The sequence below is a fragment of the Capricornis sumatraensis genome, chromosome X (genome assembly GCF_032405125.1).
Source record: "Capricornis sumatraensis isolate serow.1 chromosome X, serow.2, whole genome shotgun sequence".
NCBI classification, from domain to species: Eukaryota; Metazoa; Chordata; class Mammalia; order Artiodactyla; family Bovidae; genus Capricornis; species Capricornis sumatraensis.
In genome coordinates this window covers 17,229,789-17,254,324 of record NC_091092.1, presented here as the reverse complement: position 1 = coordinate 17,254,324, position 24,536 = coordinate 17,229,789, and the positions used below count along the sequence as shown (strand labels likewise).

At 46.0% G+C, this 24,536-nt stretch overlaps 1 protein-coding gene across 3 annotated transcripts in view; it reads right to left on the bottom strand.

Annotated features, from left to right (window-relative positions):
• The window catches only part of TMEM164 (transmembrane protein 164), a 177,053-nt gene extending 152,732 nt beyond the window's left edge, over window positions 1–24,321 (bottom strand). For 2 of the 3 annotated variants that reach the window (XM_068962581.1, XM_068962582.1), the window contains exon 1: window positions 23,932–24,321. In XM_068962581.1, the coding sequence (XP_068818682.1) occupies window positions 23,932–24,321 (390 nt within the window). The remainder of the gene's footprint in view (window positions 1–23,931) is intronic. The other variant, XM_068962584.1, reaches the window with a different exon arrangement.
• Between the last annotated feature and the right edge of the window lie 215 nt (window positions 24,322–24,536).

Sequence of the window (24,536 nt, the reverse complement as noted above, 5' to 3'; positions counted from 1 at the left end):
CTAACGCATATAAACGGAATTTAGAAAGATGGTAACGATAACCCTGTATGTGAGACAGCAAAAGAGACACAGATGTATAGCACAGTCTTTTGGACTCTGTGGGAGAGGGAGAGGGTGGGATGACTTGGGAGAATGACACTGAAACATGTAAATTATCATATGTGAAACGAATCGCCAGACCAGGTTTGATGCATGATACAGGGTGCTCGGGGCTGGTGCACTGGGATGACCCAGAGGGATGGGATGCGGAGGGAGGTGGGAGGGGGGTTCAGGATGGGGAACATATGTACACCCATGCGTGGATTCATGTCAATGCATGGCAAAACCACTACAATATTATAAAGTAAAAATAATTATAAAATAATAATAATAAATAAAATAAGGCAAAGAACAGGCATAAAGGAAAAAAAATAGACTTGTACCTGGAACAAAGTAAAAGCTGAATAAATGTTAACTGTTATTATCACTGTGAAGAAATAGTTAATAGGCCTATTATCAAGAGCCCTGAGGTTCAAATTATTGGACTCTGACATCTCATGGGTAAAAAAGCCAGGGAGCCACCTGTCATAGTAGCCAATGGAACTCAGCCATGTTGTCCCTTAGGCTTGGCACCGAACTCCCACACCAAACATACAGCTCATTACTCATACACCCTGCTGTCTTCAGTGCAATTAGCAAAAGCACACACCTTTTCTCTGGAGATTTCCGCCCCAACTTCCCAACTCTTTTAACTGACAGCTAAAGTCAACAACTTCAAGCTTTCTGTGAGGATAAGATCCAGAGTTCTTGACGGTTCTTGACGGTTACTCTTCATCATCAAAAGACAAGGCAAACCTCAGCCCCTTAGGGCAGACTAATGCCAGGAGAGTTTCTGGAGGTATTCAAAGAAAGGCTGTTATTTGTTACTGCCTCCATTTCTTGAGGGAAAGGGGATAGACCGTAACTAATATTTCTTTGAGCACCTACTATGTTCCATGCACTTTTCTCAGGGCTTCACCAATATTAACTCATTTAAATTCTTTCTGTAATCTAATGAGACAGATAGAATTCTTAGCACCATTCTACAAATGAGACAGTGATTAGGTGACTTACTTAAAGCACAGAGCTCAGGAGTGACAGAAATTAGCTTCAAATCCAGATCTGTCTGCAAAGCCCTGCACCAAGCTAGAAGAGAAAGAAATAAAGGGGGGAAGTGGGTACTGTGTGTATGAAGCAATGCATGTCATTTCTCCTTCTGTGAGACCAGAAGGCACAACTCCAGTGGGGACACACACGACCATCATGTGAATAGAAGACTGAAAAATCAGCAAACCAGCAGGGTTTCCAAGTTAGTGTTCATGATGTAACCAGGTAAAATGCTGCTGCCATTTCGTGGCATGACTGAGCACTATTTTTTTTAAACCCACAGAAATACTGCCCCTATGCGGCCTCATTTCACCCTCTCCTTCTCTGAAAACCAAGATAGTCATGACCGGGACACACACTCCTATGAGTGTACACAGACCCCGGTGATCATGAATAAGGTAAAATCGGGCAGGAGCTGAAGAACAGGATGTGCATGCCACTTGGGTTTTGATGTCTCCTGATTTTTATTTAACTCCTTCTACACAGCAGGACTGCCAGGGTGACTGACTTCATGGCGCACAAGCGATGAATACCCCCAGCTGCTTTGATCTGGGACTGGTGAGCAAAGACTAACATTTGTGCTGCACTGACTATGTGCCAAGCCCCACTGGCATCATAAACCACCCATCAGGGCTTCCCCTTCCCTGTCCCCAAGTAAATGATTTTGTTCCCCCTAATGGCAGTACCTAACCTGAATGGCAGAAGAGATAACAAGAGCTTGGCTTTGGGGGCAACCCCTCACAGCCCTTCCTGATGCAAGCTGACTGCTACATGTATCATCCAAGGTTCAAGAATATCCACATCCAAACACCCCAACAATAACATAGAAATAGTTTGGAAGATCCAAGCTACCCTTCTAACTGCAGGACCACATAGGTTTTATAGGTTATTAACTTTAAGTGTTCTTGAATACAAGATGATTTTTGATGACAAAACAGATAAAGGAAAGGTCAGTTACACAAGACCTAGTTATGGGTCAACCTGCTCTTAAACTCTGAAGGGAAATAAAAGTTGCACATACAACCTGCTGTTCAGATTGCTTCCTTTCTAAAAACCACCATCACCCCAAACCCTCTTACAAAACAGAACACACATTTTAATCATTCTAACCCAGAGCAATAAAACATGAGTGCCCCCTATTTAAGTGCCCTGTTACCCTTTCAGTTTTTATTTGATCTTCAGAGAATACTTTTAGCACCACAACAAGTCTTGAAATTAAATAACTGCCACTTTAACAAAGCTGATTAAATTTTGAGTTGAGTAAGAAGCTACCTGAAAAGAAACTATTTCTTTATAAACTCCTGAGGAAAATCAGAACCCGTGTGTAACTGCCTAAGCATGGTAAAGCCATTTGAGATTAACTGACCCATCCAGGAAGCTCCTGAAGGCACTATGAGATTCTCCCCACCTTTACACTTCTGATGCACTTTGTCCATCATCCAGTTCCTTGACTTTTCCATTCTGCCAGGAAGTGAGAAACGAACCAAAGTGTCATCAAATGCACGAGTTGGGAGGGATCTTAGATATCATCTGGTCAAACTTTCATTCACAGATGTGGAAAGTGAATCCCAGAGAAGGGAAGTAACCTATCTGACTTCGCAGTGTTGGTGACTGGCAAGTCTCCCAATACAGTCCACCCCACAGTAGAACAGAATTCTGCTACATGGGACTCTTCTCTTCTAATTCTTTAAATAGGCTTACCGAAAGCTGGCAGACTTTTCTTCATCCATAGGAAAAATATAATTGGTAATCTCTTTGTATTCTTGCCTGGAGAATCCCACGGACAAAGGAGTCTGGTGGGCTACAGTCCATGGGGGCAAAGAGTCGGACACGACTGAGTGACTAACATACACACACAATCTCTTTCAATGACAAGCTCCACTAGCCTAACAGTTAACACCACCAACCTTGAAGTCAGCCAAACCTATATGTCTGTACCAGTTTGACCACTTTCTAGCTATGTGGCCTTGGGCATGATACTTAAACCTCTCTGAAGGTTATTGTCTTCATCTGTAAAATGGGAATGCCAATCATAGCACTGATCACACAGGGCATTCAATACATATTAGTTGTGACTATTACTGGGGCTTCCTAGGTGCTATTAGTGGTAAAGAACCCTTCTGCCAATGCAGGAGATGCAAGAGACATGGGTTCTATCCCTGCATCAGGAAGATCCCCTGGAGAAGGAAATGGAAACCCACACCAGTATTCTTGCCTGGAGAATCCCATGGACAGGGGAGCCTGGTGGGCTACAGTCCATGGGGTAGCAAAGAGTCAGACACGACTGAAGCAACTTAGCAGGCATGCACGTGACTATTACCACAATCTGGCACAGTGGAAGGCAGAGCTGTTAGCTCTCTAAACCTTGTCTGTGTGGGGAAGGGGCCCAGGGAAGAACAGCCCAGAATCTCTACCTGGAATTATACCTGACTCTTCAGAGAAAGCCCCAGATTTGGAACTGAATTTGGGGCTTGGGAACTGGTAGGGAACAGGGCTAGAAGAAACAGCCTGATGCTGGCACCACTAGGAACCCATTGCCACTGTACTAATTCTCAGGCCTGCACAGAACACCAGGCCACCTCCTTCCTCTAAGGTAAGACACAACAGTTTAACAAAAAAAGGAGTGACTGAGGCAGAAAAGTGATAAACCTACTAAGCCTGGGAAGCCCATTAGAAACAGCAGTTTTGAAAAGTGCCCTAATTAGACACAGAGGGGTTAGAGTCAGTGGCTGTTTCAGTAAAGGCAAAATTCCCCATCTTTAGGCCTCTCCCTGCTGCTATTTAGTCGCTCAGTTGGGTCCAACTCTTTGTGACCGCACAGATTGCAGTCTGTCAGGCTCCTCTGTCCACACGATTTTCTAGGCAAGAATACTGAAGTGGGTTGCCATTTCCTTCTCCAGGAGATCTTCCTGACCAAGGGAACAAACTTGGGTCTCCTGCATCGGCAGGCAGATTCTTTACCACTGAGCCACCTGGGAAGCCCCTTAGGCCTCTTGGGCCTGAGCTATAATTCCAGTGGTAACCAGTGCTGACCCTCCCTAGGCAAGCTTTTAAAAAAGACTAAAATGCAAACACTCTTTCCTCAGCTATAAGGTAGTGAGAGCATACAGCACAAACTAGAATTCTTACTAAAGTTTTAACGCAGGCCATTAGGTTCACTTGCCCTTCAGCTGATCAACAGAATGTGCACTAAGACCTCAGAGGGAGGCAGCCCGACGCTCCGGCCCTGATTTTGCCATCCCCAAGTGGGCTGACCTTGGGCAAGCAGCTTCCTGTGCTGGGCTTCTTTTCCCCACTGCAAAATGAAGGGTTTGAACTAGAGGAACTTCAAAGGCCCTCTGACCTCTAGCATTCTCCTGTTGTAAGTTCTCCACATCAAAATGCAGTAATTAGACTATAAACGAGCCTTGATAATAAGCTCCCTAGGGAGCAGAAACCGTATCTGATGTTTCCGGTGCATCTCACAGTCCTGAGTATGATGCACGGCTCAGAGTCATTGCATAGGACATGCTGAGGGATACGGATTCCCACAGTGCTTAGAGTATCAGACACTTTACACATGCCAGGTGGTTCGCAAGCCTCTCCCACCAGACTTCCTGAGTATGTCAGGTTTTACCATTCCTGGGTTTTTAAAAGCAGCGTTGCACAGGGAAACAAAGCTCCTTGTCACTTCACGTGACAATAATTGAATACCCAAGTGCCAGGCACCCTTATGAGGGGCCCTGCAAGTACAACTATTGCTCTTGAGGAACTCCTGAATTTTACCTCATAGAGCTTATTAGATCTCCCCAACAGGCGAGCAAGAAGCTGGCAAACAATGGGATGCACGTTTTACAAGTAATGCACCCACAGGCTTTGGGAATACACAATACACAAAATAGGTGTATTAAAATAGTGTTAAATACACACAACACACAGAAGCTTCAAAGGGCCAGTTTAGGCTCAGAACACATGTAATCCAGTCTTCTCCACTAGTGGTTTCTAATCCTAGTTGCATATTAGAATCACTTGAGGAACCTGAAAAAATGCTCATGTGTAGGCCCCCAGTCCAGACGATTAGATAAGAATGGGATGGGGAAGACAAGTACTGGGATTTTTAAATGTTTCCTTAATGACTGCAGGAGCAGACACGGGTGAGGACTCCTGGCCTCCACCTTCTCCATCTCCAACTCTAGTCCCAAACTTAGTGACAGGTCCAGCAGGTAACTCGGAGGCCTGCGAAGTCACAGAAATTCCATTTCGCTCACTCACCTGACTATTCTCTGAGCCATTAAGATAACTTTGCCACTGCCAAAACGTTTTTGGCCACCAAAATTTAAACAATGAGGGGCTTTCTTAATCCTCAGTCAGAGGAGGCAATTAAGTAGTCCAGCCTCTACCCCAGTCACTGTATGGAAGGCTTACTTGGCCTGAGATCTCATCCTTTTGGGGGAAGCTTCTCTACTCCTCAAACTGTAATTTGGCTTTTCTCAAATGTGCTACTCTTTGCCTCATCTGGATGTTTCCTTATAGCTAAGAGTATTCGTTCCGTCTGCAGCTAGGCCCCCAACCAGTCTCTCCCCCAACCCCATCCTCTCTTGCCCCCCTCATATATACACATGGCCACTTTGCTTTGCTCTTTTAATTCATTCTTAATCAGCCTCTGCCTGTCTCTAGGCCACCTTGCCACTCTTCTACTTAATCCCTTTCAGCTGAAAACCCTGGCCATGGGGTCACTGCCTCATTCTAGCAGCCCTGTCTCACTGTACCCCCTGCCTCACCCCCACAAGCCATAGAGGCAGCAAAGGCTCTGTGAGCACAGTCTCTCACCCACATGGTGTCTTCTCAGCTGCCAGATCCTCTCTCGTGAGTTGGCTTCCTTCATCCAATGACTCTCTTCTACTGAAACTGCTTTCCCAGGCTGCCTTTCTTTTTTTACAAAAATATTTATTCTCAATTACTCAAGAAATTTGTACTTAGACCAAATTCCAACAATGCAGAAATGTGTTAGGTACAAAGTGAGGGTGTCCCCCCTCTCCCTAATGACTCAGGATTCAACACTACCGAGTACACATTCTTCCAGACTTTCACGAGGTGCTTATACATGGGTTCGTATCACACATACTGTTGTTTCTTTTTAACAAAATATTGTTACCATCTTTCAAAGGGAATACAGAGATCAGCCTCCCTTTTAAAAGCTGTACAATATTCCACTGGTGGGAGGTGCCATTCTGCCACTGGTGGGCTGTTTCCTAATCTTCTCTGATGCCATAACAACCCTGCACACAACTCTTCACACACGAACATTTCTAGGGCAACTATTTAGAAGTAGGTGGGCCTTTGGCCACCAGACCAGCCTGTACTCACCAATTCCAAGTGCCTTTTCTCAAGCCTTCCTTGGTCTCAACCTCTTTGCCTCACATGACATAGAGGACCTGCTTCCTGAACTTCCTTCCTGCCTTGGGCATCCTTCTGTGTCTGCTTCACTGAGTCTTTTCTTCTGCCCACAAAAGCAGGCATTTCACAGAATCCTCTTCTTCTTTCTCTGGTTTTGCATGATGGTTGCGTCTTCTCCCCTGCCATCTTCTCTAAGTGAATCCCTCCTAAATCATTTTGCCATCCCAACTGCATCTCAACTGCAGCCTCAACATCTCAAACATCTGAGACTCAACAAACCCCCAAAGTGAACTCCTGACCTTTTCCTCTAAGCCTCGGTTACCTCATCCGAAAAACAAAGGGAAAGGACTAGACTCAGTTAAATGCTTTTTTAAAAAGTTAGGAGTCTAGTATGTACTAGATGTTGTGCAGGGTAAGAAAAAAAAAAACAGAACATAGATTCTGCATTCAGAGAACACACAAACTAAGAAGTGAGGGAGCGACATAAACAATTATGTAATACAAGGCAGGATCAAATGCTAAAATAGACAAGAATGGCTAAATCTGGCATAAAGGCTTGAAGAAACCTTCACAATGGGGAGTGTTGAGCCTTGAATGATGACTGGCATCTCAACAGGAAGAGAAAAGTATTTCTGACTGAGGGTACAAAGTGAACAAAGTATAAACTCAGAGTCAGAGAAATGTGGAAGATCATGTTACATGTGGCTGGATCAGAGCACATATGCAACAATGTACTAGAGTATAAAGCTGGGAAATGGTTGAAACCAAGCTCCAGAAGGTCCCAAATCTTACCACAAGGAGCTCAGGCTTTCTCTAAAGGGTTTATCTCTCTGCCATTCTCTGGCTGAGTAATAGTAGCTGCCTAAAATACTACGCTAAAGACGATTCTGAACCTACATGGAGATGCATGTTAAGCAAGCATGCTCGTGTTTTGATTAGCAAGGCTGGCCCAGGGTGCCAGATGCACCACAAGGGGCATCTATCCAGCTGTCTGCTCTCCTTGCTGAAGGCAATAGGGAGCTATCAAGGGCTTTTAGGCAAGGGAATGGCAGGACCCAACATGAATTTTCCTTGTATCATTTCTGGTAGCAGGATAAATGATGGACAGAGCAGAAAGACCCCAGGAGAAGGCAAAATCAGTCAGCAGGCTGCTGGTAAGAAGCCAGATAGTGGTGATGATGATCAACAACCAGGTGAATTAGGGCAGAGGAATCAAAGAAGAAAAGCAAGAGATAAATGGGAGAAATAATGAAAGACAGAATCAAAATGACTCAAGAGACTCTGATGGTGGAAGAGAGGAGTGGAAATGTGTCAAAGTTTCAAAGGACTTAACCCAGGTCACTGATGGACTGCAGTGCCATTAACTAAGATAGGGGCCCTAAGGGAAAAGTATCGTAATCCTTGCTTTTCACTCCAAATCCTCCAACCACTTTACTTAGCTTTGAAGCACTCTTAAGTACACTAGCAGGGAAAAGGCAGAACATGCACTGCTTGATGGACCCAGCATTTATATAACCTTACACATTAACCTACTATCCTTCCTTTTGCCAGCTTGTCAAAAAAATATCATGTTGAATTGGTTCACAATGCCTTTCAGGTCTTTTATATCCTTCTGCTTCTCTATATGTTCATTCTATTATTTTTTGAGTGTTTGATGTGGAAACCAACTAAAAAATCTTAATTCATCTACTTAAAGAATACTTGTAATAGATAGTGGAACTACATGTAATCTTGTTCTGTATTTTCCAAGTCAACTAAAGGTGTTATCATACTTTCTTAATTAAAAAAAATTAAAATTAAAAAATAAATATCCATCAATATCTAATCCTAGGATAAGATAAAACCATTGAAAAGACTTGTCTTTGAATGCTCATGCTCTCAAAAAAATTATTTTTCCTATTTAGACAGTGCTTTCCAGCTACAAGACACACTTGCAAATCTTCTTTTACTTGACTGTCACATTTACCCTGTGAGGTATGAAGGGCAAAGAGAATTCCTATCTTATAGATAACATACTTTGTGGTTGCTATGCACCAGACATTGATCTAAATACTTTCTATGGAGCTATGCAATGAATTCTTGTAAGAAAACCACAGATGGTATTATCCCCATTTTACAAAGACGAAAACATACCCAGAGATGTCAATTAACTTACCCAAAGCAACACAACTAGAAAGCAGCAGAGCTGGGATTTGAACCTGGCCAGTCTGACTTTAGAGCCTAGACTCTTAACTACCACACTTTATATAAAAAGATGAGTCCCAGAGAGGCAATCTGACTAGCCAAAACTACTAGGTTCTGCCAACCAGTCAGGGATGAAACCTACAGCCAAGGCCCAGGTCTGGCTAATACTTAATCCAATGCTCTTTCTATTACTCTACATTGTTTACCAAGATGAAATGACTTCCCTGGGCTGGTCAATTATTTTGACCTTTTTCCTCTTTGACCTTTGTCACTTTACCAGAATGAGGTTCTAAATTCACTCACCTGCTGTGGAGCCTCACACAACTGTTTACTTAAAGGATAGGATCCAGGTCTCTACTTAGAGAGAAAAGATGACCTCAGTTACAGCCCCAACTGAATGGCTCCCATTGCAAAACCATCAATATCTCGCAGCAGATGACACTGACTTGCCATACAGGCTCACTGAGCATATACCACTCCCTAGACTACCTGCCCAGGGCAAGCAGCAAGCAATGGTGGCACTGCAGCCTGCTTCCTCTGTGTAAGAGACGAAGCAAGGGCAGAAAAACACGTTGGAAAAGTAGTTGCTATAGCGGTCAGGTAGAAAGGTGGCCTGCAGCTGTGAGAGCCTCGCTTTCAAGCCTGTCATAGACAACGGTGCTCAAAAAAATAAATAAAACACAAGATTTCTGTTTCTCTACTACTGGGCAAGAACAAAAGTCCAGCTTCTTTTATGCTGGAATGGTAAGGGGTAGAAGGAGGCCATGAATGGCACTACAGAGTGACAGCGGACCATCTCTGCTTCCACTGAGCTCTGTGACTTCGGGCAAGTCACTTCACCTCTCCGGCTCTAGGTTCACTCATCTGGAAAAACAAGTGAGGAGATGATCTCTGAGGTTCTGTTTTTTTCAGCTCTGATTTGGCATCACTCAGCCATTTCCATCCAGCAAAGTGTTGCTAGAATCTTTTCTTCAGTATCTGTAAGTCAACCAAAGAAGAAATGGGCTACAACAAAGGGAAAGAAGAATGCATGCTTGCATGCTTAATCGCTCAGTCGTGTCGGACTCTTGTGATCGCTTTTAACTGCAGCCCACCAGGCTTCTCTGTCCATGGGATTTTTCAGGCAAGAATACTGGAGTGGGTTGCTATTTCCTTCTCCAAAAGAAGAATTAGATAAAACAAAAATGGCTTTTTGCGGAAGGCTGAAAATTAGGTAATATATAGGCAGTAGACTTAAGCACAGTATCTGAACCAAGATACATGCTCAAACTGTTAGTTTATCATCACTTCCATCAAAAATGTTATCAAATAGTATTATCAAAAAGGATTACCAAGTACAGTTTATATCAAAAGTATTATCATCACTACTACTCCTAACTTTTAGAGTGTACAGAGATAACCAAATATTATGATGAGCTCTTTCTCCTAAATTTAACCCCCTTTTGCTCATATAACCCTATTTCAGGTTTATGGTATTTCAGAGGTCTGGGACAGGGGGACCCTAAATGAGCAGTGGCACCAACTGTCCTTAGGGTCTATGGACATTTATGACTGAAGAGTGAGAACCCAATCCCAAGGGAAACTGAAGGAAAAATAAGAGAGAAATGGGAGGAGCCAGGATTAATCTTCAGTTCACTGCAAACTGGCTGTAAAGAAACAGGTGTGGACCACAGTGTACTCTGCAATTTGTTTTTCAGTTCAGACCCGAAGCAGGGAGTAAGAAACTTGGGAAGATGATCCCAGCCTGGATTCCATGTGTGTCCATCTGAGTAAACACAGCCCTAGCTGTGAGGTATGGCCAAACACTGCTCAGCCAGGCAGAGCCTTTGTGACCTCACAAGTTGAATGCAGCCTCGGCCCAAAGGCCACTGCTGACCTCCGAGGCCCAAGACGGCACCCCACCCCATCCCCACCCCCACCAAGAGCCTCGCCCGGGGAGGACAGGCACAGGGCTGGGGGTCACTCAGTTCTCTTTGCTCACTAGCCAGAAACCCCACCAGTAAAGAAGGGAAACTGGACTTTAGCTTGGTGCCAGCTTGCAGGGCTATTTTGAGGACAGCTGAACTGCAAACTCCAGGGCGCTCCTGCACAGGGAAAAGGAACCCAAAGGTAAAACCAGCCCCTTTCCTCAGGGGCCTTGAGAGTCCTCCTGTGACTAGGGACCAGGGAAACAGGGAGAAAGGCCCAGACGAAGCAGCAGCCTGCAGTCAGAGGTAGCTCAACGGGCCAAGGGTAAAAGCGGTGACGATAATAAGGTATTTATGCACATGACCCTGAGCAACATTCCTGCAGGGCATGAAATAAAGTGCAGCGACCAGCATGCACACTCTCTCAAGTGCCTGGGACTTAGAAAAGGAAACTCTACAAATGCCAAACGACAAGGAGCAAAAGTGTGGGTAAGAAGGGGACCCTTGGGTACAGGCTCCCTTAATTTCTCAGGGTTGTCCTTTGTTTTAGGAATGCCCTCCAAGCCAGTTCCTCCCAGGGAACTAGGATTATTACAGAAAACCTGACCTTACCCCAAGGAACTGCCTATTTACTCACAACACTTGCAAATAAGCCTGAAGGCCTATCAATGGCCTTGCTGGGGTGGGGCATCCCAACCCCAAGGCTGTGAAACCACAAGACTTAAAAATGAGAGGGTTTCCATACCTGGGAGATACTCGAAGAATTGTCTTGTTTGTTTGTTTGGTTTTTCATCCATTTGCTGACACGTCAGGCAAGGCACTGGTCTATGTTTAACCTGCCTTTCTCCTCTGATAACTTAACTCTGGGAACAAGCAGCAAGTGAGACAGTTGCACTATCCTCAGTCAAAAGAAATTAATGAAGAAGTAAAAACTCAATCCACGCACCTGTTTCTGCCCAGCCCCAAACCGATCCTTTCCTGCTTCTGTCATGTTCTCGTTGGTTTCCTAGGCTACCGATCTCAAGACAGCTGGCATCAGAGAGCCAGTCCATTGATGAAGAACAGCAATAATTAAGCCCAGAGGTCCCTGGACAGCCAAGCATTCCACCAATGACAGCCATCCTCCAAATGCTTCAGGAAACACTGGGTGATTTACAGTAACTTCTAAATTTCCCACAAAGCTATCCTTAGGCCTTGAACAATCAAGCAACCCTGCCCTGCAGAGATTATGTGGGAGCCAACTTCATGGACTCAGTATTTTTGCCTACCACATGAAATGAAGATGCCAGCGAAGTTTCTCTTGGGTGAGATTCTTAGAGCTGCCTTCCTGTATCTAATTTCTGTCATCTTATCTCACAATCAGGCATCCAAGCTCACAGCAGTAGCAGCCATAAGGATAACAAAGCTCCTTATCATCATCACACATCACATCACAGCAAAAAAAAAGTATTGACTGTTTACTATCTTAAGTGTTTTATTATTCTTGTCTCATTGTTTCTTTCTCATTATTGTCTTACAACAGCCCTGCAGGGTAGATTTAATTATTCCGATTTACAAATGTGGTCACTAGGGGGGGGGGTCAAAGAGGTTACACAACTTGCCAAGGGCTACACAGCTACTGGTAGGATCTGAACCCAGGCTTTTATCAAACTAGAGTCAGCTTGTGTGTGTGTGTGAGCGCGTGTGCTCCATTGTGTCCAATTCTTTGTGACCCTGTGGAGTGTAGGCAGCCGTGGGATTTTCCCTCTGTCCGTGGGATTTTCCCTGACAAGAATACTGGAGTGAACTGACATTTCCTCCCCACCTGGGAGGACTTCCCTGGTGGCTGAGATGGTAAAGCGTCTGTCTACAATGCGGGAGACCCGGGTTCGATCCCTGGGTCAGGAAGACCCGCTGGAGAAGGAAATGGCAATCCACTCCAGTACTACTGCCTGGGAAATCCGATGGACAGAGGAGCCTGGTAGGCTACAGTCCATGGGGCCGCAAAGAGTCGGACACGACTGAGCGATGTTCCTGTTCCCCACCTGGGAAGTTTCCCAGCTGGCACTAAAGAACCCTTCTGCCAATGCAGGCGACACAAGAGACATGGGTTCCATCCCTGGGTCAGAAGATCCCCTTGGGTAGAAAATGGCAACCCACTCCAGTATTTCTGCCTGGGAAATGACATTGACAGAGGAGCCTGGCGGGTTACAGTCCATAGGGTTGCAAAGAGTCAGACATGACTGATTGTGCGCACACAGTCAGCTTTTACCCAGAATGACCTGAACCACTATATAGTAGTTCTATATACTACTGTGCATGCTAAGTCGCTTCAGGCTTAGTCGCCAGGCTCCTCTGTCCATGGGATTCTCCAGGCAAGCATACTGGAGTGGGTTGCCATGCCCTCCTCCTCCAGGGGATCTTCCTGACCCAGGGATCGAACCTGCATTTCTTATGTCTCCTTCATTGGCAGGCAGGTTCTTTACCACCAGCACCACCTGGGAAGCCCCCTATTACTCCTATAGTACTATACAGTACTATTACTACTACCGTTGTCCCTTGCTATCCATGAGGGATTGGTTCCAGGACCCCCCAGGGATACCAAAATCTGCAGATGCTCAAGTCCCTTGTATAAAATGGTGTCGTATTTACATGCAACCTTGCACATACTCCCATATATTTCAAATTGTCTCTAGATTACTTACAACACCTAACACAATATAACCAGTTTCCAGTGCACAATAAATTCAACTTTTGTGTTTTCAAACTTTCTGAAATTTTTTTCCCTAATATTTTCAATCTGTAGTTGGTTAAATCTGCAAACTGGAACACACATTTATGGAGGGCTGACTGTACTATGAAAAGCTGCAAACATTTATTGCTGACAATGAGCCAGAATTTCTGCCAAATGTTTAAGTTATTCCATTTAATCCTCACAATAGCCCTATTAGGTAGGTAGTGTGATTATCTCCATTTTACAGATGAGTGAAGTTGATAGCAGTTAAGTAACACGCCTACGGTCACACACAATTCATTGTTGTTTGGATGCTCAGTCATGTCTAACTCTTTTGCGTCCCCATGGACTGTAGCCTACCAGGGTCCTCTGTCCATGGAATTCTCCAGACAAGAATACTGGAGTGGGTTGCCATTTCCTTCTCCAGGGGATATTCCCCACCCAGGGATTGAACACGTGTCTCCTGCATTGGCAGGCAAATTCTTTACCACTACCCACCCAAGGTCACATGATGATGTAGCTCAAATACAAACCCAGGAAATATGGTCCAAAAGCTCAGTCCACTCAGCCAAACCTTCATTAGGAAAAGGAGGCATTTCTAATGCCCAGCTTAACTTAGCCAGATTCATTGCTGTGTCCCAGTTCAAACCTACTGGGTCCCAGTGAGAATTTCCCAAGTAAATACCAAGGAGGAAACCTGTCTAGCCCCTCTGTGTATGTGCCAGTAACTCGGATCAGATGCATCTAGGAAAAGAACAAAGCCCTTTCTAGAAGTCTCTCCTAGCCAGTTTCCCTCGTGTCCAGCAGCCTCTCCTAATACTCTACCCAGAACATCTAATAAGTGTTCACCCAGGGCTCCCAGAGCCGTAGTTAAGGGCCTTAATGTGCAATCTGGCTCTGCGCCTTGTTTAATCAGCACCTGAATGAAAGTCTCTTTGCTAGCAACAGCCTGAGCACAAAGTCTTTCTGCAAACACAGCTGGTCGACTGGCAAAGGCGACTCAATTCACAGGCAAAATACACCCTGAGTTTATACCACCACTGATGTGTGCTGAAGACAGGGAGACTGGAGGAACTGAGATGAAATTAGAATGGGCTCATGCTTCCTTTGGGCTTCCCAGGTGGCACAGTGGTAAAGAACCTGCCTACTGATGCAGGAGATGCAAGAGACATGGGTTCAATCCCCAGGTCGGGAAGACCCTCTAGAGGAGGAAATGGCAAACCATTCCAGTATTATTGCCTAGGAGAATCCCCAAGACAGAGGAGCTTAGCAGGCTACAGTCCATGGGGTCACAAAGCATGGGACATGACTGAGCAACTGTCATGCACGTTTCCTTTCTCCTCAGATACTCTCGCCTCTCACTCTCCTACCAACCTAACACCTGCCCACAGGACGTGGCTTGAACTGGGTCTGCCCGACAGTCCAATCCTCTCTAAGGACTGTCTTAGAGAAGAAGGTCTCTTGCCATCTATTCCGTTCCCTCAGAGCCACCAGGCCCACAACCAGACTCATCCTGCCCTGCCTGCCTCCCTCTGACGTTTGCTCCAGCAGCTACTGTTAAGGGTAGGCAGCCAACGGAAAGATTCCCCCAACCCTCCGCTTCAGGATCTCAGGCTCGCAGCAGGTCAGTGTCCCTTGACACACCACACACTGACAGACACGCAAGCCATGCCCTGTTTAGCTGGCAGCTCTTTCTCTGGGAAAGAGCTGAGTAAACAGAGAGGAGCGTGCCCAGAAAAGGAGGAGCCCTCCCCAGGCCTTCAGATTTAACTGCTGTATTCAAGAGCACCTTGGAGGGAGACTTACCCTGGGCGTTCAGCAAGTAGGACAGTAAGACACCAATAACCCCAGTTCTCAGGGTGGGGGAGGATGGGAGGTGGAGCAGGAGGGAGGCCAACAACTGAGCAAGGAGCATGGGAAAGGCCACCTGCTCAAATTCTGAGACACACCTCAAGTAAGGCTAACAAGGGCCTTTTAAAAAGTCCTGCCCTCCCCCACCTCTGTTGCATCTGAGCCATTCACACTGCAGTATGAACCTCCTACATGGAACTGATTTATTCCTGATTTCCTTGGAGATAGGACCTCCTCTAGTGAAACAAGCGTTTAGATGGAGTTGATCTGGAGCTTTGAGTACTCTGGAAAGAGGCAAACTTGGATGGGGTGAGTTGGGGGCTTGGCGGGGGAAGACTTGGAAGCAGGGGAAAAGAAATAGAGAAGAGAAAGGTAGAAGAAGAGCATCAAAACATTGCATCAGTTCTACCTTCCTGGGGGCAGCAGCCATCCCATGAGCCACTAAAACTCATCTGGTGGGGGGTGGAATGCCTGCTACCTCATTTCCTGCATTTAATGCCTGCTCACTCTCCTCTGTGTTCCGTGTGTCTGTCCTTGACCATGTGGGCCCTCCTTGGGACAGCAGAGAGAACACAATGCTCTATCTCACAAGCCCCCTATCAAGGACTTGTGAGCAACTGCAGCTGTCTTATCAACAGGCCAGAAACGACAGAGCATTCCAAGTTTTATGTGGTTTGCCAAGGGAGAAATACAAAAACACTACCTGTCCCCTGATAATAACATGCAAACGACTCCAGGTAAGAGTTGTAAAGCTTTCCTGTGAAAGAGGAAGCAACTCTGTGCCTTTACATGTATCGTTTCCTATGCCAAGAAACCCTTTCCTTCTGCAACACCTAGCCACCTCCTAGTCATTCATTCACATGTATATTGAGCACCTACTATGAGGTGGGTCCTATGAGAGCCACTATGATAGAAAATAAACAAGGACCCCTGCTCTCAAAGAGCTAACATGTCTCCTTAGTGAGTCAAATGTCGCCTCCTCCAGTATGCTTTCCTTAATTGCATCAGGAAAAAAGAAAAACCCTCTGGTCCTCTATGTTTTGTTCAAACCTGTTACCATACACGTCACATTGTAATTTAGTTGATCTTTTTTTTCTTGCCTGTCTCAACTGTGGGCAACATGAAAGCAAAGAATGTTTCTTATTTACCTTTGAATCTCCAGTGCCTGGCACAATGTTTGACACACAACAGGCACCGGACAAATGTTTGCTGAATACATGCAAGAATGAATACATTTCCATGAGCATTTAAAACTAAAGTCCTGCAAATAGAGAACTAGGATGCAATAATTCTGTGTCAGTATTTCATCTTGTTAGTTCCCAAAGATCTCCAACACTGCAAGAATGGCAAAGGAGTGTAGGAGGACTGGAAGGTGATTAAAAAGAGGTTTGGCTGAAATCCTCCACTGATAAAAGCCACAGGCACCCAACAGGCCACTGGAAAGCCAAAGTTACCTTAAAATCCACCTCACAATAACTCAGGGTCTTCAACCTCTAATTTCAACCACCTTATTTTACACCCACATAAATACCGAGGTACTACCAGAAGACCAAATGCCCACCCACAGGCCACCAGAATCACACCAATCAGGAAGAGCATCTGAAGCAACATCGCACCTCATGCTTTGCTGCTGCTAAGTCACTTCAGTCGTGTCCGACTCTGTGCGACCCCAGAGATGGCAGCCCACCAGGCTCCCCCGTCCCTGGGATTCTCCAGGCAAGAACAGTGGAGTGGGTTGCCATTTCCTTCTCCAATGCATGAATGTGAAAAGTGAAAGTGAAGTCGCTCAGCTGTGTCAGACTCTTAGCGACCCCATGGACTGCAGCCCACCAGGCTCCTCTACCCATGGGATTTTCCAGGCAAGAGTACTGGAGTGGGGTGCCATTGCCTTCTCCGACCTCATACTTTAGCCACTAGATAATGTCTCTCAGTGTGGGATCTAATGCTCACCAGCATCAGAATCACTGAGGAGACTGTAATAAATGCAGGTTCCCGTCCCCACCCTATAGGACCTAGACTGACTTAGACTCTGAGTGGAGAGCCAGGCATCTGCATGAGAACAAGGCTCCAAGGGAATCTTTCACAAAGAAAATTAGAAAAGCACTGCACTCCACATCAGGTCCAGTCAGTCAGTTACTGGCAGAAGATGCTCTCAATTTAACAAAGGATATGAAAGATCACGATGTGTTAGTGAACTCAGTTGGAGGTGGGGAGTCCTTTCATGATGTATGCGTAATCAAATCATGTTGTGCACTTTAAATATCTTACAATTTTCTTTGTCGATTATACCTCACAAAGCTGAACACAAACAAAGTTAACAACAAAAATATATGAAAGACCAGAAGTTGAGAAGTCTGGCTCTTGCAAAGGGTATTTCAATGAAGCATGATGACAGTGAACAAGCTATTGACAAATATAAAAGGGGAGAGATAGAAAGTGAGTTATCAGCTTAATAACAGTTTTTTTAATGTCTGATATTAAAGGAGGAAAAGAAGAAAGGAGACATTTCCAGATGTCAAACCAAGGGATTTAAGACCAAGATCCAACAGTGCAATTTCCTCAGTGCAATGAAAGTGAGCAGAAACTTGGGGCAGAGAATGGGCTGCAGTTCCTAATAACCAGCTCTTTGTGATGGAAATTCAACAAAAAGATGTGTGAGCTGGAGGCAAAACCACCTCTCTTTCTGGCTATTTCAAAAAAAAAAAAAAAACCCAGACAGGAGTTTCTCTTAATAGGCACAGGAGACACAGGAACTGTGCCCATGAGACCTCAAGGGAACACAGACAGAACCACCGGAGGGAAAAAGAAAAGAAAAAAGTCAGTTCTGTCAGCCAGTCAGTCAGCCAGCATTATCCAGGCACACTACACATTAAGCAATTAATGTGCACATACAGTATTGTATTAAGCTCTGCAGGGTGTTACAGAGGGGAAAAAAATACTACCCCTTTCCTTAAAGAAAAGTATACACGCTAATGGTTGAGAATGAACAAACATGTAAAATCAAACAACCCAGTTGAACACTTACCAAACTACCTACTTGTATACAAAGCCATGGGCTTCCCTGGTGGCTCAGATGGTAAAGAATCTGCCTACAATGCAGGAGACCTGGATTCAATCCCTGGGTTAGGAAGATTTCCTGGAGAAGGGAATGGAAACCCACTCCAGTATTCTTGCCTGGAAAATCCCATGGACAGAGGAACCTGGTGGGCTACAGACCATGGCGTCACAAAGAGTAGGACATGACTGAGCAACCAACGCTTGCAATTTTTTCACACAAAGGCAAATGTTAAAGAGGCTAACAGTCTGAGGAATATTCAGAGTTGGGAAAGGAGGACAAGAGGTATTGGTGGAATGAGTGGAATAACTGTGGAGTCAAGGTCAACTGGAAAGTTTCCCAGAGGAGAATCTTCAGGACCATCTACAGAGGGGAGGAATCAACGACAGATCCCATGAAGACAGTGATGAAGGAGGTGCTTCCATGGCAAAGGGACAAAAATTCAGGGGGGCCTGTGGATCACCCCCTGAGTAGGAGCCTGCTGCATTCTATTACTTAACAGCAAGCTCCAGGCTGCATTGTATTAACAGGTGCACAGTGAGAAAAGGCTGAGAAAGAAATCTTTCCTCTCTGCTGGGTGTGGGCTGGACCTCTGGTCACAGTATCCAGTTTTATAGACTGTGTATGAGAAGGGTATGCAGGCGCAGGCAAGGATCCAGAGAAAAGCAACAGAACTAATTAGAGGAACGGATTCGAAGAGCTATCAAGAAAGGTGAAAAGAAGTTGAGGTTTGTCAGTTTCTGAATCAGAGGAAAAAAATCTATTGGTCATCTGCCAGCTCTGATCAGCTGTACCTAGCATCTGTTTAAGTGACCACAGAGCTATTCAGAGGATTAAAATGCTTTGTTTCCATGTGGCCCATTTCATGAAGAAGATCAAGATAGGAAAAAGCTAAATAACTTGCTCGGGTTCCCTAGCAGGCGACAAGCAAAACTGGTATCATCATTTTAAATCCCAGAGCTGTCTATGGGTTGTTTAATCCACCAATGCACACCATTTCCCTTATAATGGAAGGGACTTTGTCAAAGACTGTAACAATGAAAAATTCTCTGCAAATTTCCTTGGGAGAGAATATAAAACAAACTAAAAAGGAATGTCATGCCTCACTGCTGAGGCCCATATAAACATCACCCCCTTATGTCCCCCTGGACTGATGGCACAGGACACAGTCCATCTGATAAGCCAGCAGATGGCTGGATCCCTCATTGCACCCATTACCCACCAACATCAGTTGCAACCAGGAGCAGTTATCAGTGCTCCAGGCAACAGATGGGGATGAAGAGGTGCGGTTGGTCTGAAAGTCAAGGAGGCAGGGGACAAAAATGCCTAGTTCTCAAATCTATCAGGTTTTCTCTAAAACAAATCCATCACAGAGCAAATATAACATACCCGTGTACATTCAGTGAGTTCCAAAAGGTGTCACAAAAAGCTCAGGACCATTCTGAATATGTGCCATTCTGTGCTTTCGGCAGAGTGACGTAGGAAAGTAAACAATGAGACAAAAGCAGGTTAGCCATATTTGGTGGACATCAGCCTTCTAATATATCATAAAGACAGAAAAATAGCAATGCTAACTCTTAAAAAAGGATGGGGCTCACTTGGTCTTAAAGGCTAAAAACCAGAGGCTTGGTGCTCAGGGGTCAATAGCATCAGTTATTATTTGGCAAATGTCCAGCTGAGATCCAGAGTGCCTTATGCACAGAGACACGGAGGGTTAAACGGCATATGCTATGCCCCACCAGGTTCACGGCCCAACTGGGAGATACTGACAGACATACACAACCAACCGGAAGTGGACAATTAGACAAGACATCCAAAATTTGATCTTTGCCTTAAGTTCCTAAGACAGAGACAATCTAACTAGATGCAAAGGATAAAAGGCCATGAGTTTTTACAGACACAATCAGTCAAACTGTCTGGCATTTTAACCCTTCCGCTAAGAAACTGTAGATTTTAGGACTTAAATAGCTATGAGAATCTCTTCCTGCTAAAGCCCCAATTCCCACTGTTGACAGCTGGGTTCTAAAGCCACCCCTGCCAGTACCTTGCTGGCAGTGTGATTTCCATTTTGTTCTGTTCTGTTTTGTAAACAGCATAAACAGTCAGTAAATTCATTCCGTGTCACCCATACGGACTAGCTAGCTGGACTAGCTAGCCACGCTTGAAGAATTACTTCTTGGTGTAATGGGTAAACACCACTGATATTCAGCAAGGGGTTTAACAGTGGTGCGTTAATCCTGGTGCTTGCTGATTCCAAGAAACCTCAAGCATTCCCGGCTTAAGTCAGATGTGAGAAGGTGCTGGTTTAATCCTACAAAGCTCCACCAGTCCCAGGTTCCAGGGCCCTTGAGATAATAGACGAGGCGAAAAACAAACCTGACAGCAGGAATATTATTCAAGAACAGGACTCGAACACAAGAAGTACCCTGCCCTGTGCTTCTAAAGCTGGCAGTTGCCCAAAGGCAGCATGGCTATGAGGAGGGTCTGTGTATCAAAGGCCTTGGGAGTAAATAATTTACAGCCTGAAAAATGGGAGGTAAGGAGACTAGTCATTCTCCCTCCAGTGCTTCCATTTCCTGGCTGAAAGTAATACTGCCCTTAGTACAAACTTACACTGCCTCTGCAGAACAAGGCCTTCTATAAAGCTATAATTGAGTCATCTTATTGAGAGACACACATCAGAAATGTTTCTAAGCTCCTGCTTTCAATTCAGCTCATGTCTCCCTTTCCTTATCAGGACCTCTGAACTCCACAGAATTTACTGCCATGATATAGGCTAACTCAGCTAATTCACTTGCCAAAGTATTTGTATTCAACACTTCCCCTTTGGAACACACACAGTCATAGGATAAATTTTAACATCTCTCTGTCCAGGCTCAAGCTTATCTAACATAACCCTAAAGAAGATAGTGTGTGTGAAAACGTCTTATAAAAGTTAAGAGCTAGACAGATGTAAAGTATTATTAATACTAACCCCATGGACGGGCTTCCCTTGTAGCTCAGTCGGTAAAGAATTTGCCTACAGTGCAGGAGACCCGGGTTCGATCCCTGGGTTAGGAAGATCCCCTGGAGAAGGAAATGGCAACCCACTCCAGTATCCTTGCCTGGAAAATCTCATGGACAGAGGAACCTGGTGGACTGCAGTCCATGGGGTCACAAAGAGTCGGGCACGACTGAGTGACTAACACATGACTAACACACGACTAACACACAACCCCATAGACTATAGCCCCCCAGGCTCCTCTGTCCATGGGATTCTTCCCACAAGAACACTGGAGTCGGTTGCCATGCCCTCCTCCAAGGGATCTTCCCAACCCAGGGATCAAACCTGTATCTCTGGCATTGCAGGCAGATTCTTTACTGTCTGAGCCACCAGGAAAGCCCAAATACTAACCATACTTATTATCGTTAGTCATTACTGTAGCCAAGTTAGAAAACTGTTTCCATCTGTTGTAATGGCATGGGACAACAGCAAAAGCATAGTGACAGGAATCAGTTCACAGTTCCCCAAACATCCATCTCTCTGTAGCACTCAGCCCCTGAGGGCCAACATCATCTATATGGATCCCTAAGGGTGGCCTTCTCAGGTTTACTTTATGGGGAAGACACAGGGAGCGAAAGATGAGGATGAGAAGATGAACCATGACCACCTGAAATTGGCGAGGAGACCAAAAGCCATTTCTGGAATAGCTCTGTGTGGCACCCCCGGACACTGCTTATGAAGGAAAGAAGCACAGCACACAGATTGTCAAGACCTAGAAATTCAACTCTGCCTCGTTTTGCAGCCAGGCAGACTGACAGCCAGGACAAGTACTTTCCCCAAAGTCACACAACTAATTAATGCCAGAACGAAGCCTCCAGAGTCTTCTAAAAGCCTCTAAAAACCTTTCCACTGAAAACCATGGTGCTGCCAGGTTTGACGTCATCACCCCAGCAGCCGCCCCAATCGGGCTGAATTTAGCTCTTTGTTGACCTTCTAGATATGTGGTTGTCAGAGGCCTCAAGACCCCTTTGTCGAAGAGGCACCCTCTGACCCTCACCACCTGCCATCCAAAAAAAGCACTCCTGTCCCAAGGGCCTCACATAGCAATGGCTGAGATGCGTTGTTTCCTTTCATTAACAAAAAGCCCATTCATTTAAAAAAAAAAAAAAGAAAGAAAGAGGACAGGCTCAAATTTACACAGAAGGTCTAACTGGGGGAGCCCTTGGGTTTCCTGTGAATGGCATCACTTCCCAAGAAGACCTCTTAAAAAAATGCTACCCACTCCAAGCCTACTGGATGCTTAGAGCCATCCCATCACTAAGAGCTGCTTTATTCTAAATCTGTCTACACCTCCTTACCACATCTGCAAGACTGAAAGGGGTCTGTGGTCATTCACCAGTTTCCAGATTGGGAAAGTGAGGCCAAGAACCTGCCATCCAAGGACTTCCTACAACACAGAGCTAGCAAGCATCCGCAGCTTAAGTAGGCAGCACCATGCTGATCAGCATCAGCCTCCCAGAGACTGCTCTGCATTCCGAAACCCCAAAGAGGGTGGGTTAGCTTTCCAACCCAGAAAGCTAATTCATCTTTTGGTTGCAAGCGAGCAACCTCCCATCCCCGAGTCCCCCCGCCAGGCCTGTGAAACCGAGACAATTATCTCAACCTCCTGCCCCACACAAGGTTGTCACGAGTCTCCTGAGAAAACAACCTTCTACAAATATAAAAGCAATAAAGATGCTAATGACAGGTTTCACAACTGTCCCTGAATAAAACACACCAGGTTTTCCACAGCCTGAAATCTAAAAGAGACAGCCCCCCATCCCACCCCGCCCCTTCTCTTCCTACCCTTCCGTGATATTATAGTTTTAGACCATCTCTCTACACAGGCTGAGTACAAAAAGACAGTCTCGCTCTTGGTTGGTGCTCACCCAGATTATTTTTATGTATCTGGCAACTTTCCTTTTTCAATCTCATTTGTTTTTCTTAGCACCGCTAATGGGAGATAAAGAAATCAGCTCTCTGGGCACCCCTGGACTGTGACCTCAGGAGAGAGAATAAGAGTGATAAGATGGAGAGGTTTGCAGGAAATAAATACCCTCTCACCACAGACAGAGAAGAGGTCACGAGTCTGCCTGGGGTCTGCTTCAGAGTGCAGTGAGTTGGAGTTTGGTGCTGCTCTGACACCTCAGAACTCAAAAGGCAGACCTCACTCTAAGACCGTAAACTCCCAAAAGAAAGTCATTAAGAGAAACCTACAAAAGTATTTCCCCCAAGTATGACAGTGGAAACTGGAACCTTCTGTGACCACCTCCAGGAAAGAAAGCCACCAGGCCTCTGGGAAATTGTGGCAGAGGGAATGTGGGGGGGGGGGGGGCAGAGGGAATGAGGGGGGGTGTTGGCCCATGGCTGCCCTCTGGTGATCCAGAAAGGGAACCTGGCTGGGGTCAGACTTCCTGCTGGCAAAAGGCCAGGGTAGGCCTGGGAGGGGAGGGGCCGCTGGCCTGAGTGCTAGACTTTCCCAGGGCTCACCACCACCGTAGGGCTGACGCATTGTGCAAAGGTGGAAGGAAGCCAAATCTGAAATCCGCACCCAAACAGCCACTCGTTGGAAAACCATTTTTAAGGGTCCCACCGCCCGCAGGGGTGAGGTGCTCTACGCGGCCAAGTGTCTTGAGCACACAAATGACTCTGCTGGCTGAGGCTGCCGGGAAGGGGTGGGGGAAGTCAACAGACTCACATGCATCATGGTGACCAGGTGACAGGGGTTGAGCAGGTAGATGACGGTCTTGGTGGCGAACTTAAAGCCCACCTCCACCCCGAAGGTCAGGCACAAGGCTACTAAGAGCAGATTCTTGCTCAGGCTCTCTTTGCCTTCCTCTGGCCGCTGGGTCACCTGCTCTGGCTGGCAGCCACGGCCACCCCTACCGTCCTCCTCCGTCTGCCTCAGGATGTGCCGCAGGGCCACCAGGATCTCCAACAGGGCCAGGGTCAGGACCACCACACTTTCCAGCAGCCGCTGCTGCCAAGAGAGGAAGGCAGCACAGTCGGGGCCCCCATTGCCCGCAAAGCTGGGGTCCACGCCCCCATAGAGCCAGTCCAGGAGACTTTGGTAGCTATACCGGGACATGATGCAAAGTGGCTCCCCACGACCACCGTGCAGGAAACGAGAGCGAGATGGAACACGAGCCCCGAGGGTGGCCCGGGTGGTGGGACATATACGGAGGGCACACCCCCGCCCCCGCACCCCCCTCCGGACACCGGGGCAACTAGAGCAGGGGACGGGAAGCTACACGCGAGGCCCGGGGCCAAGTGCTGGCTCTAATTTGTCCCTACGGCTGCCTG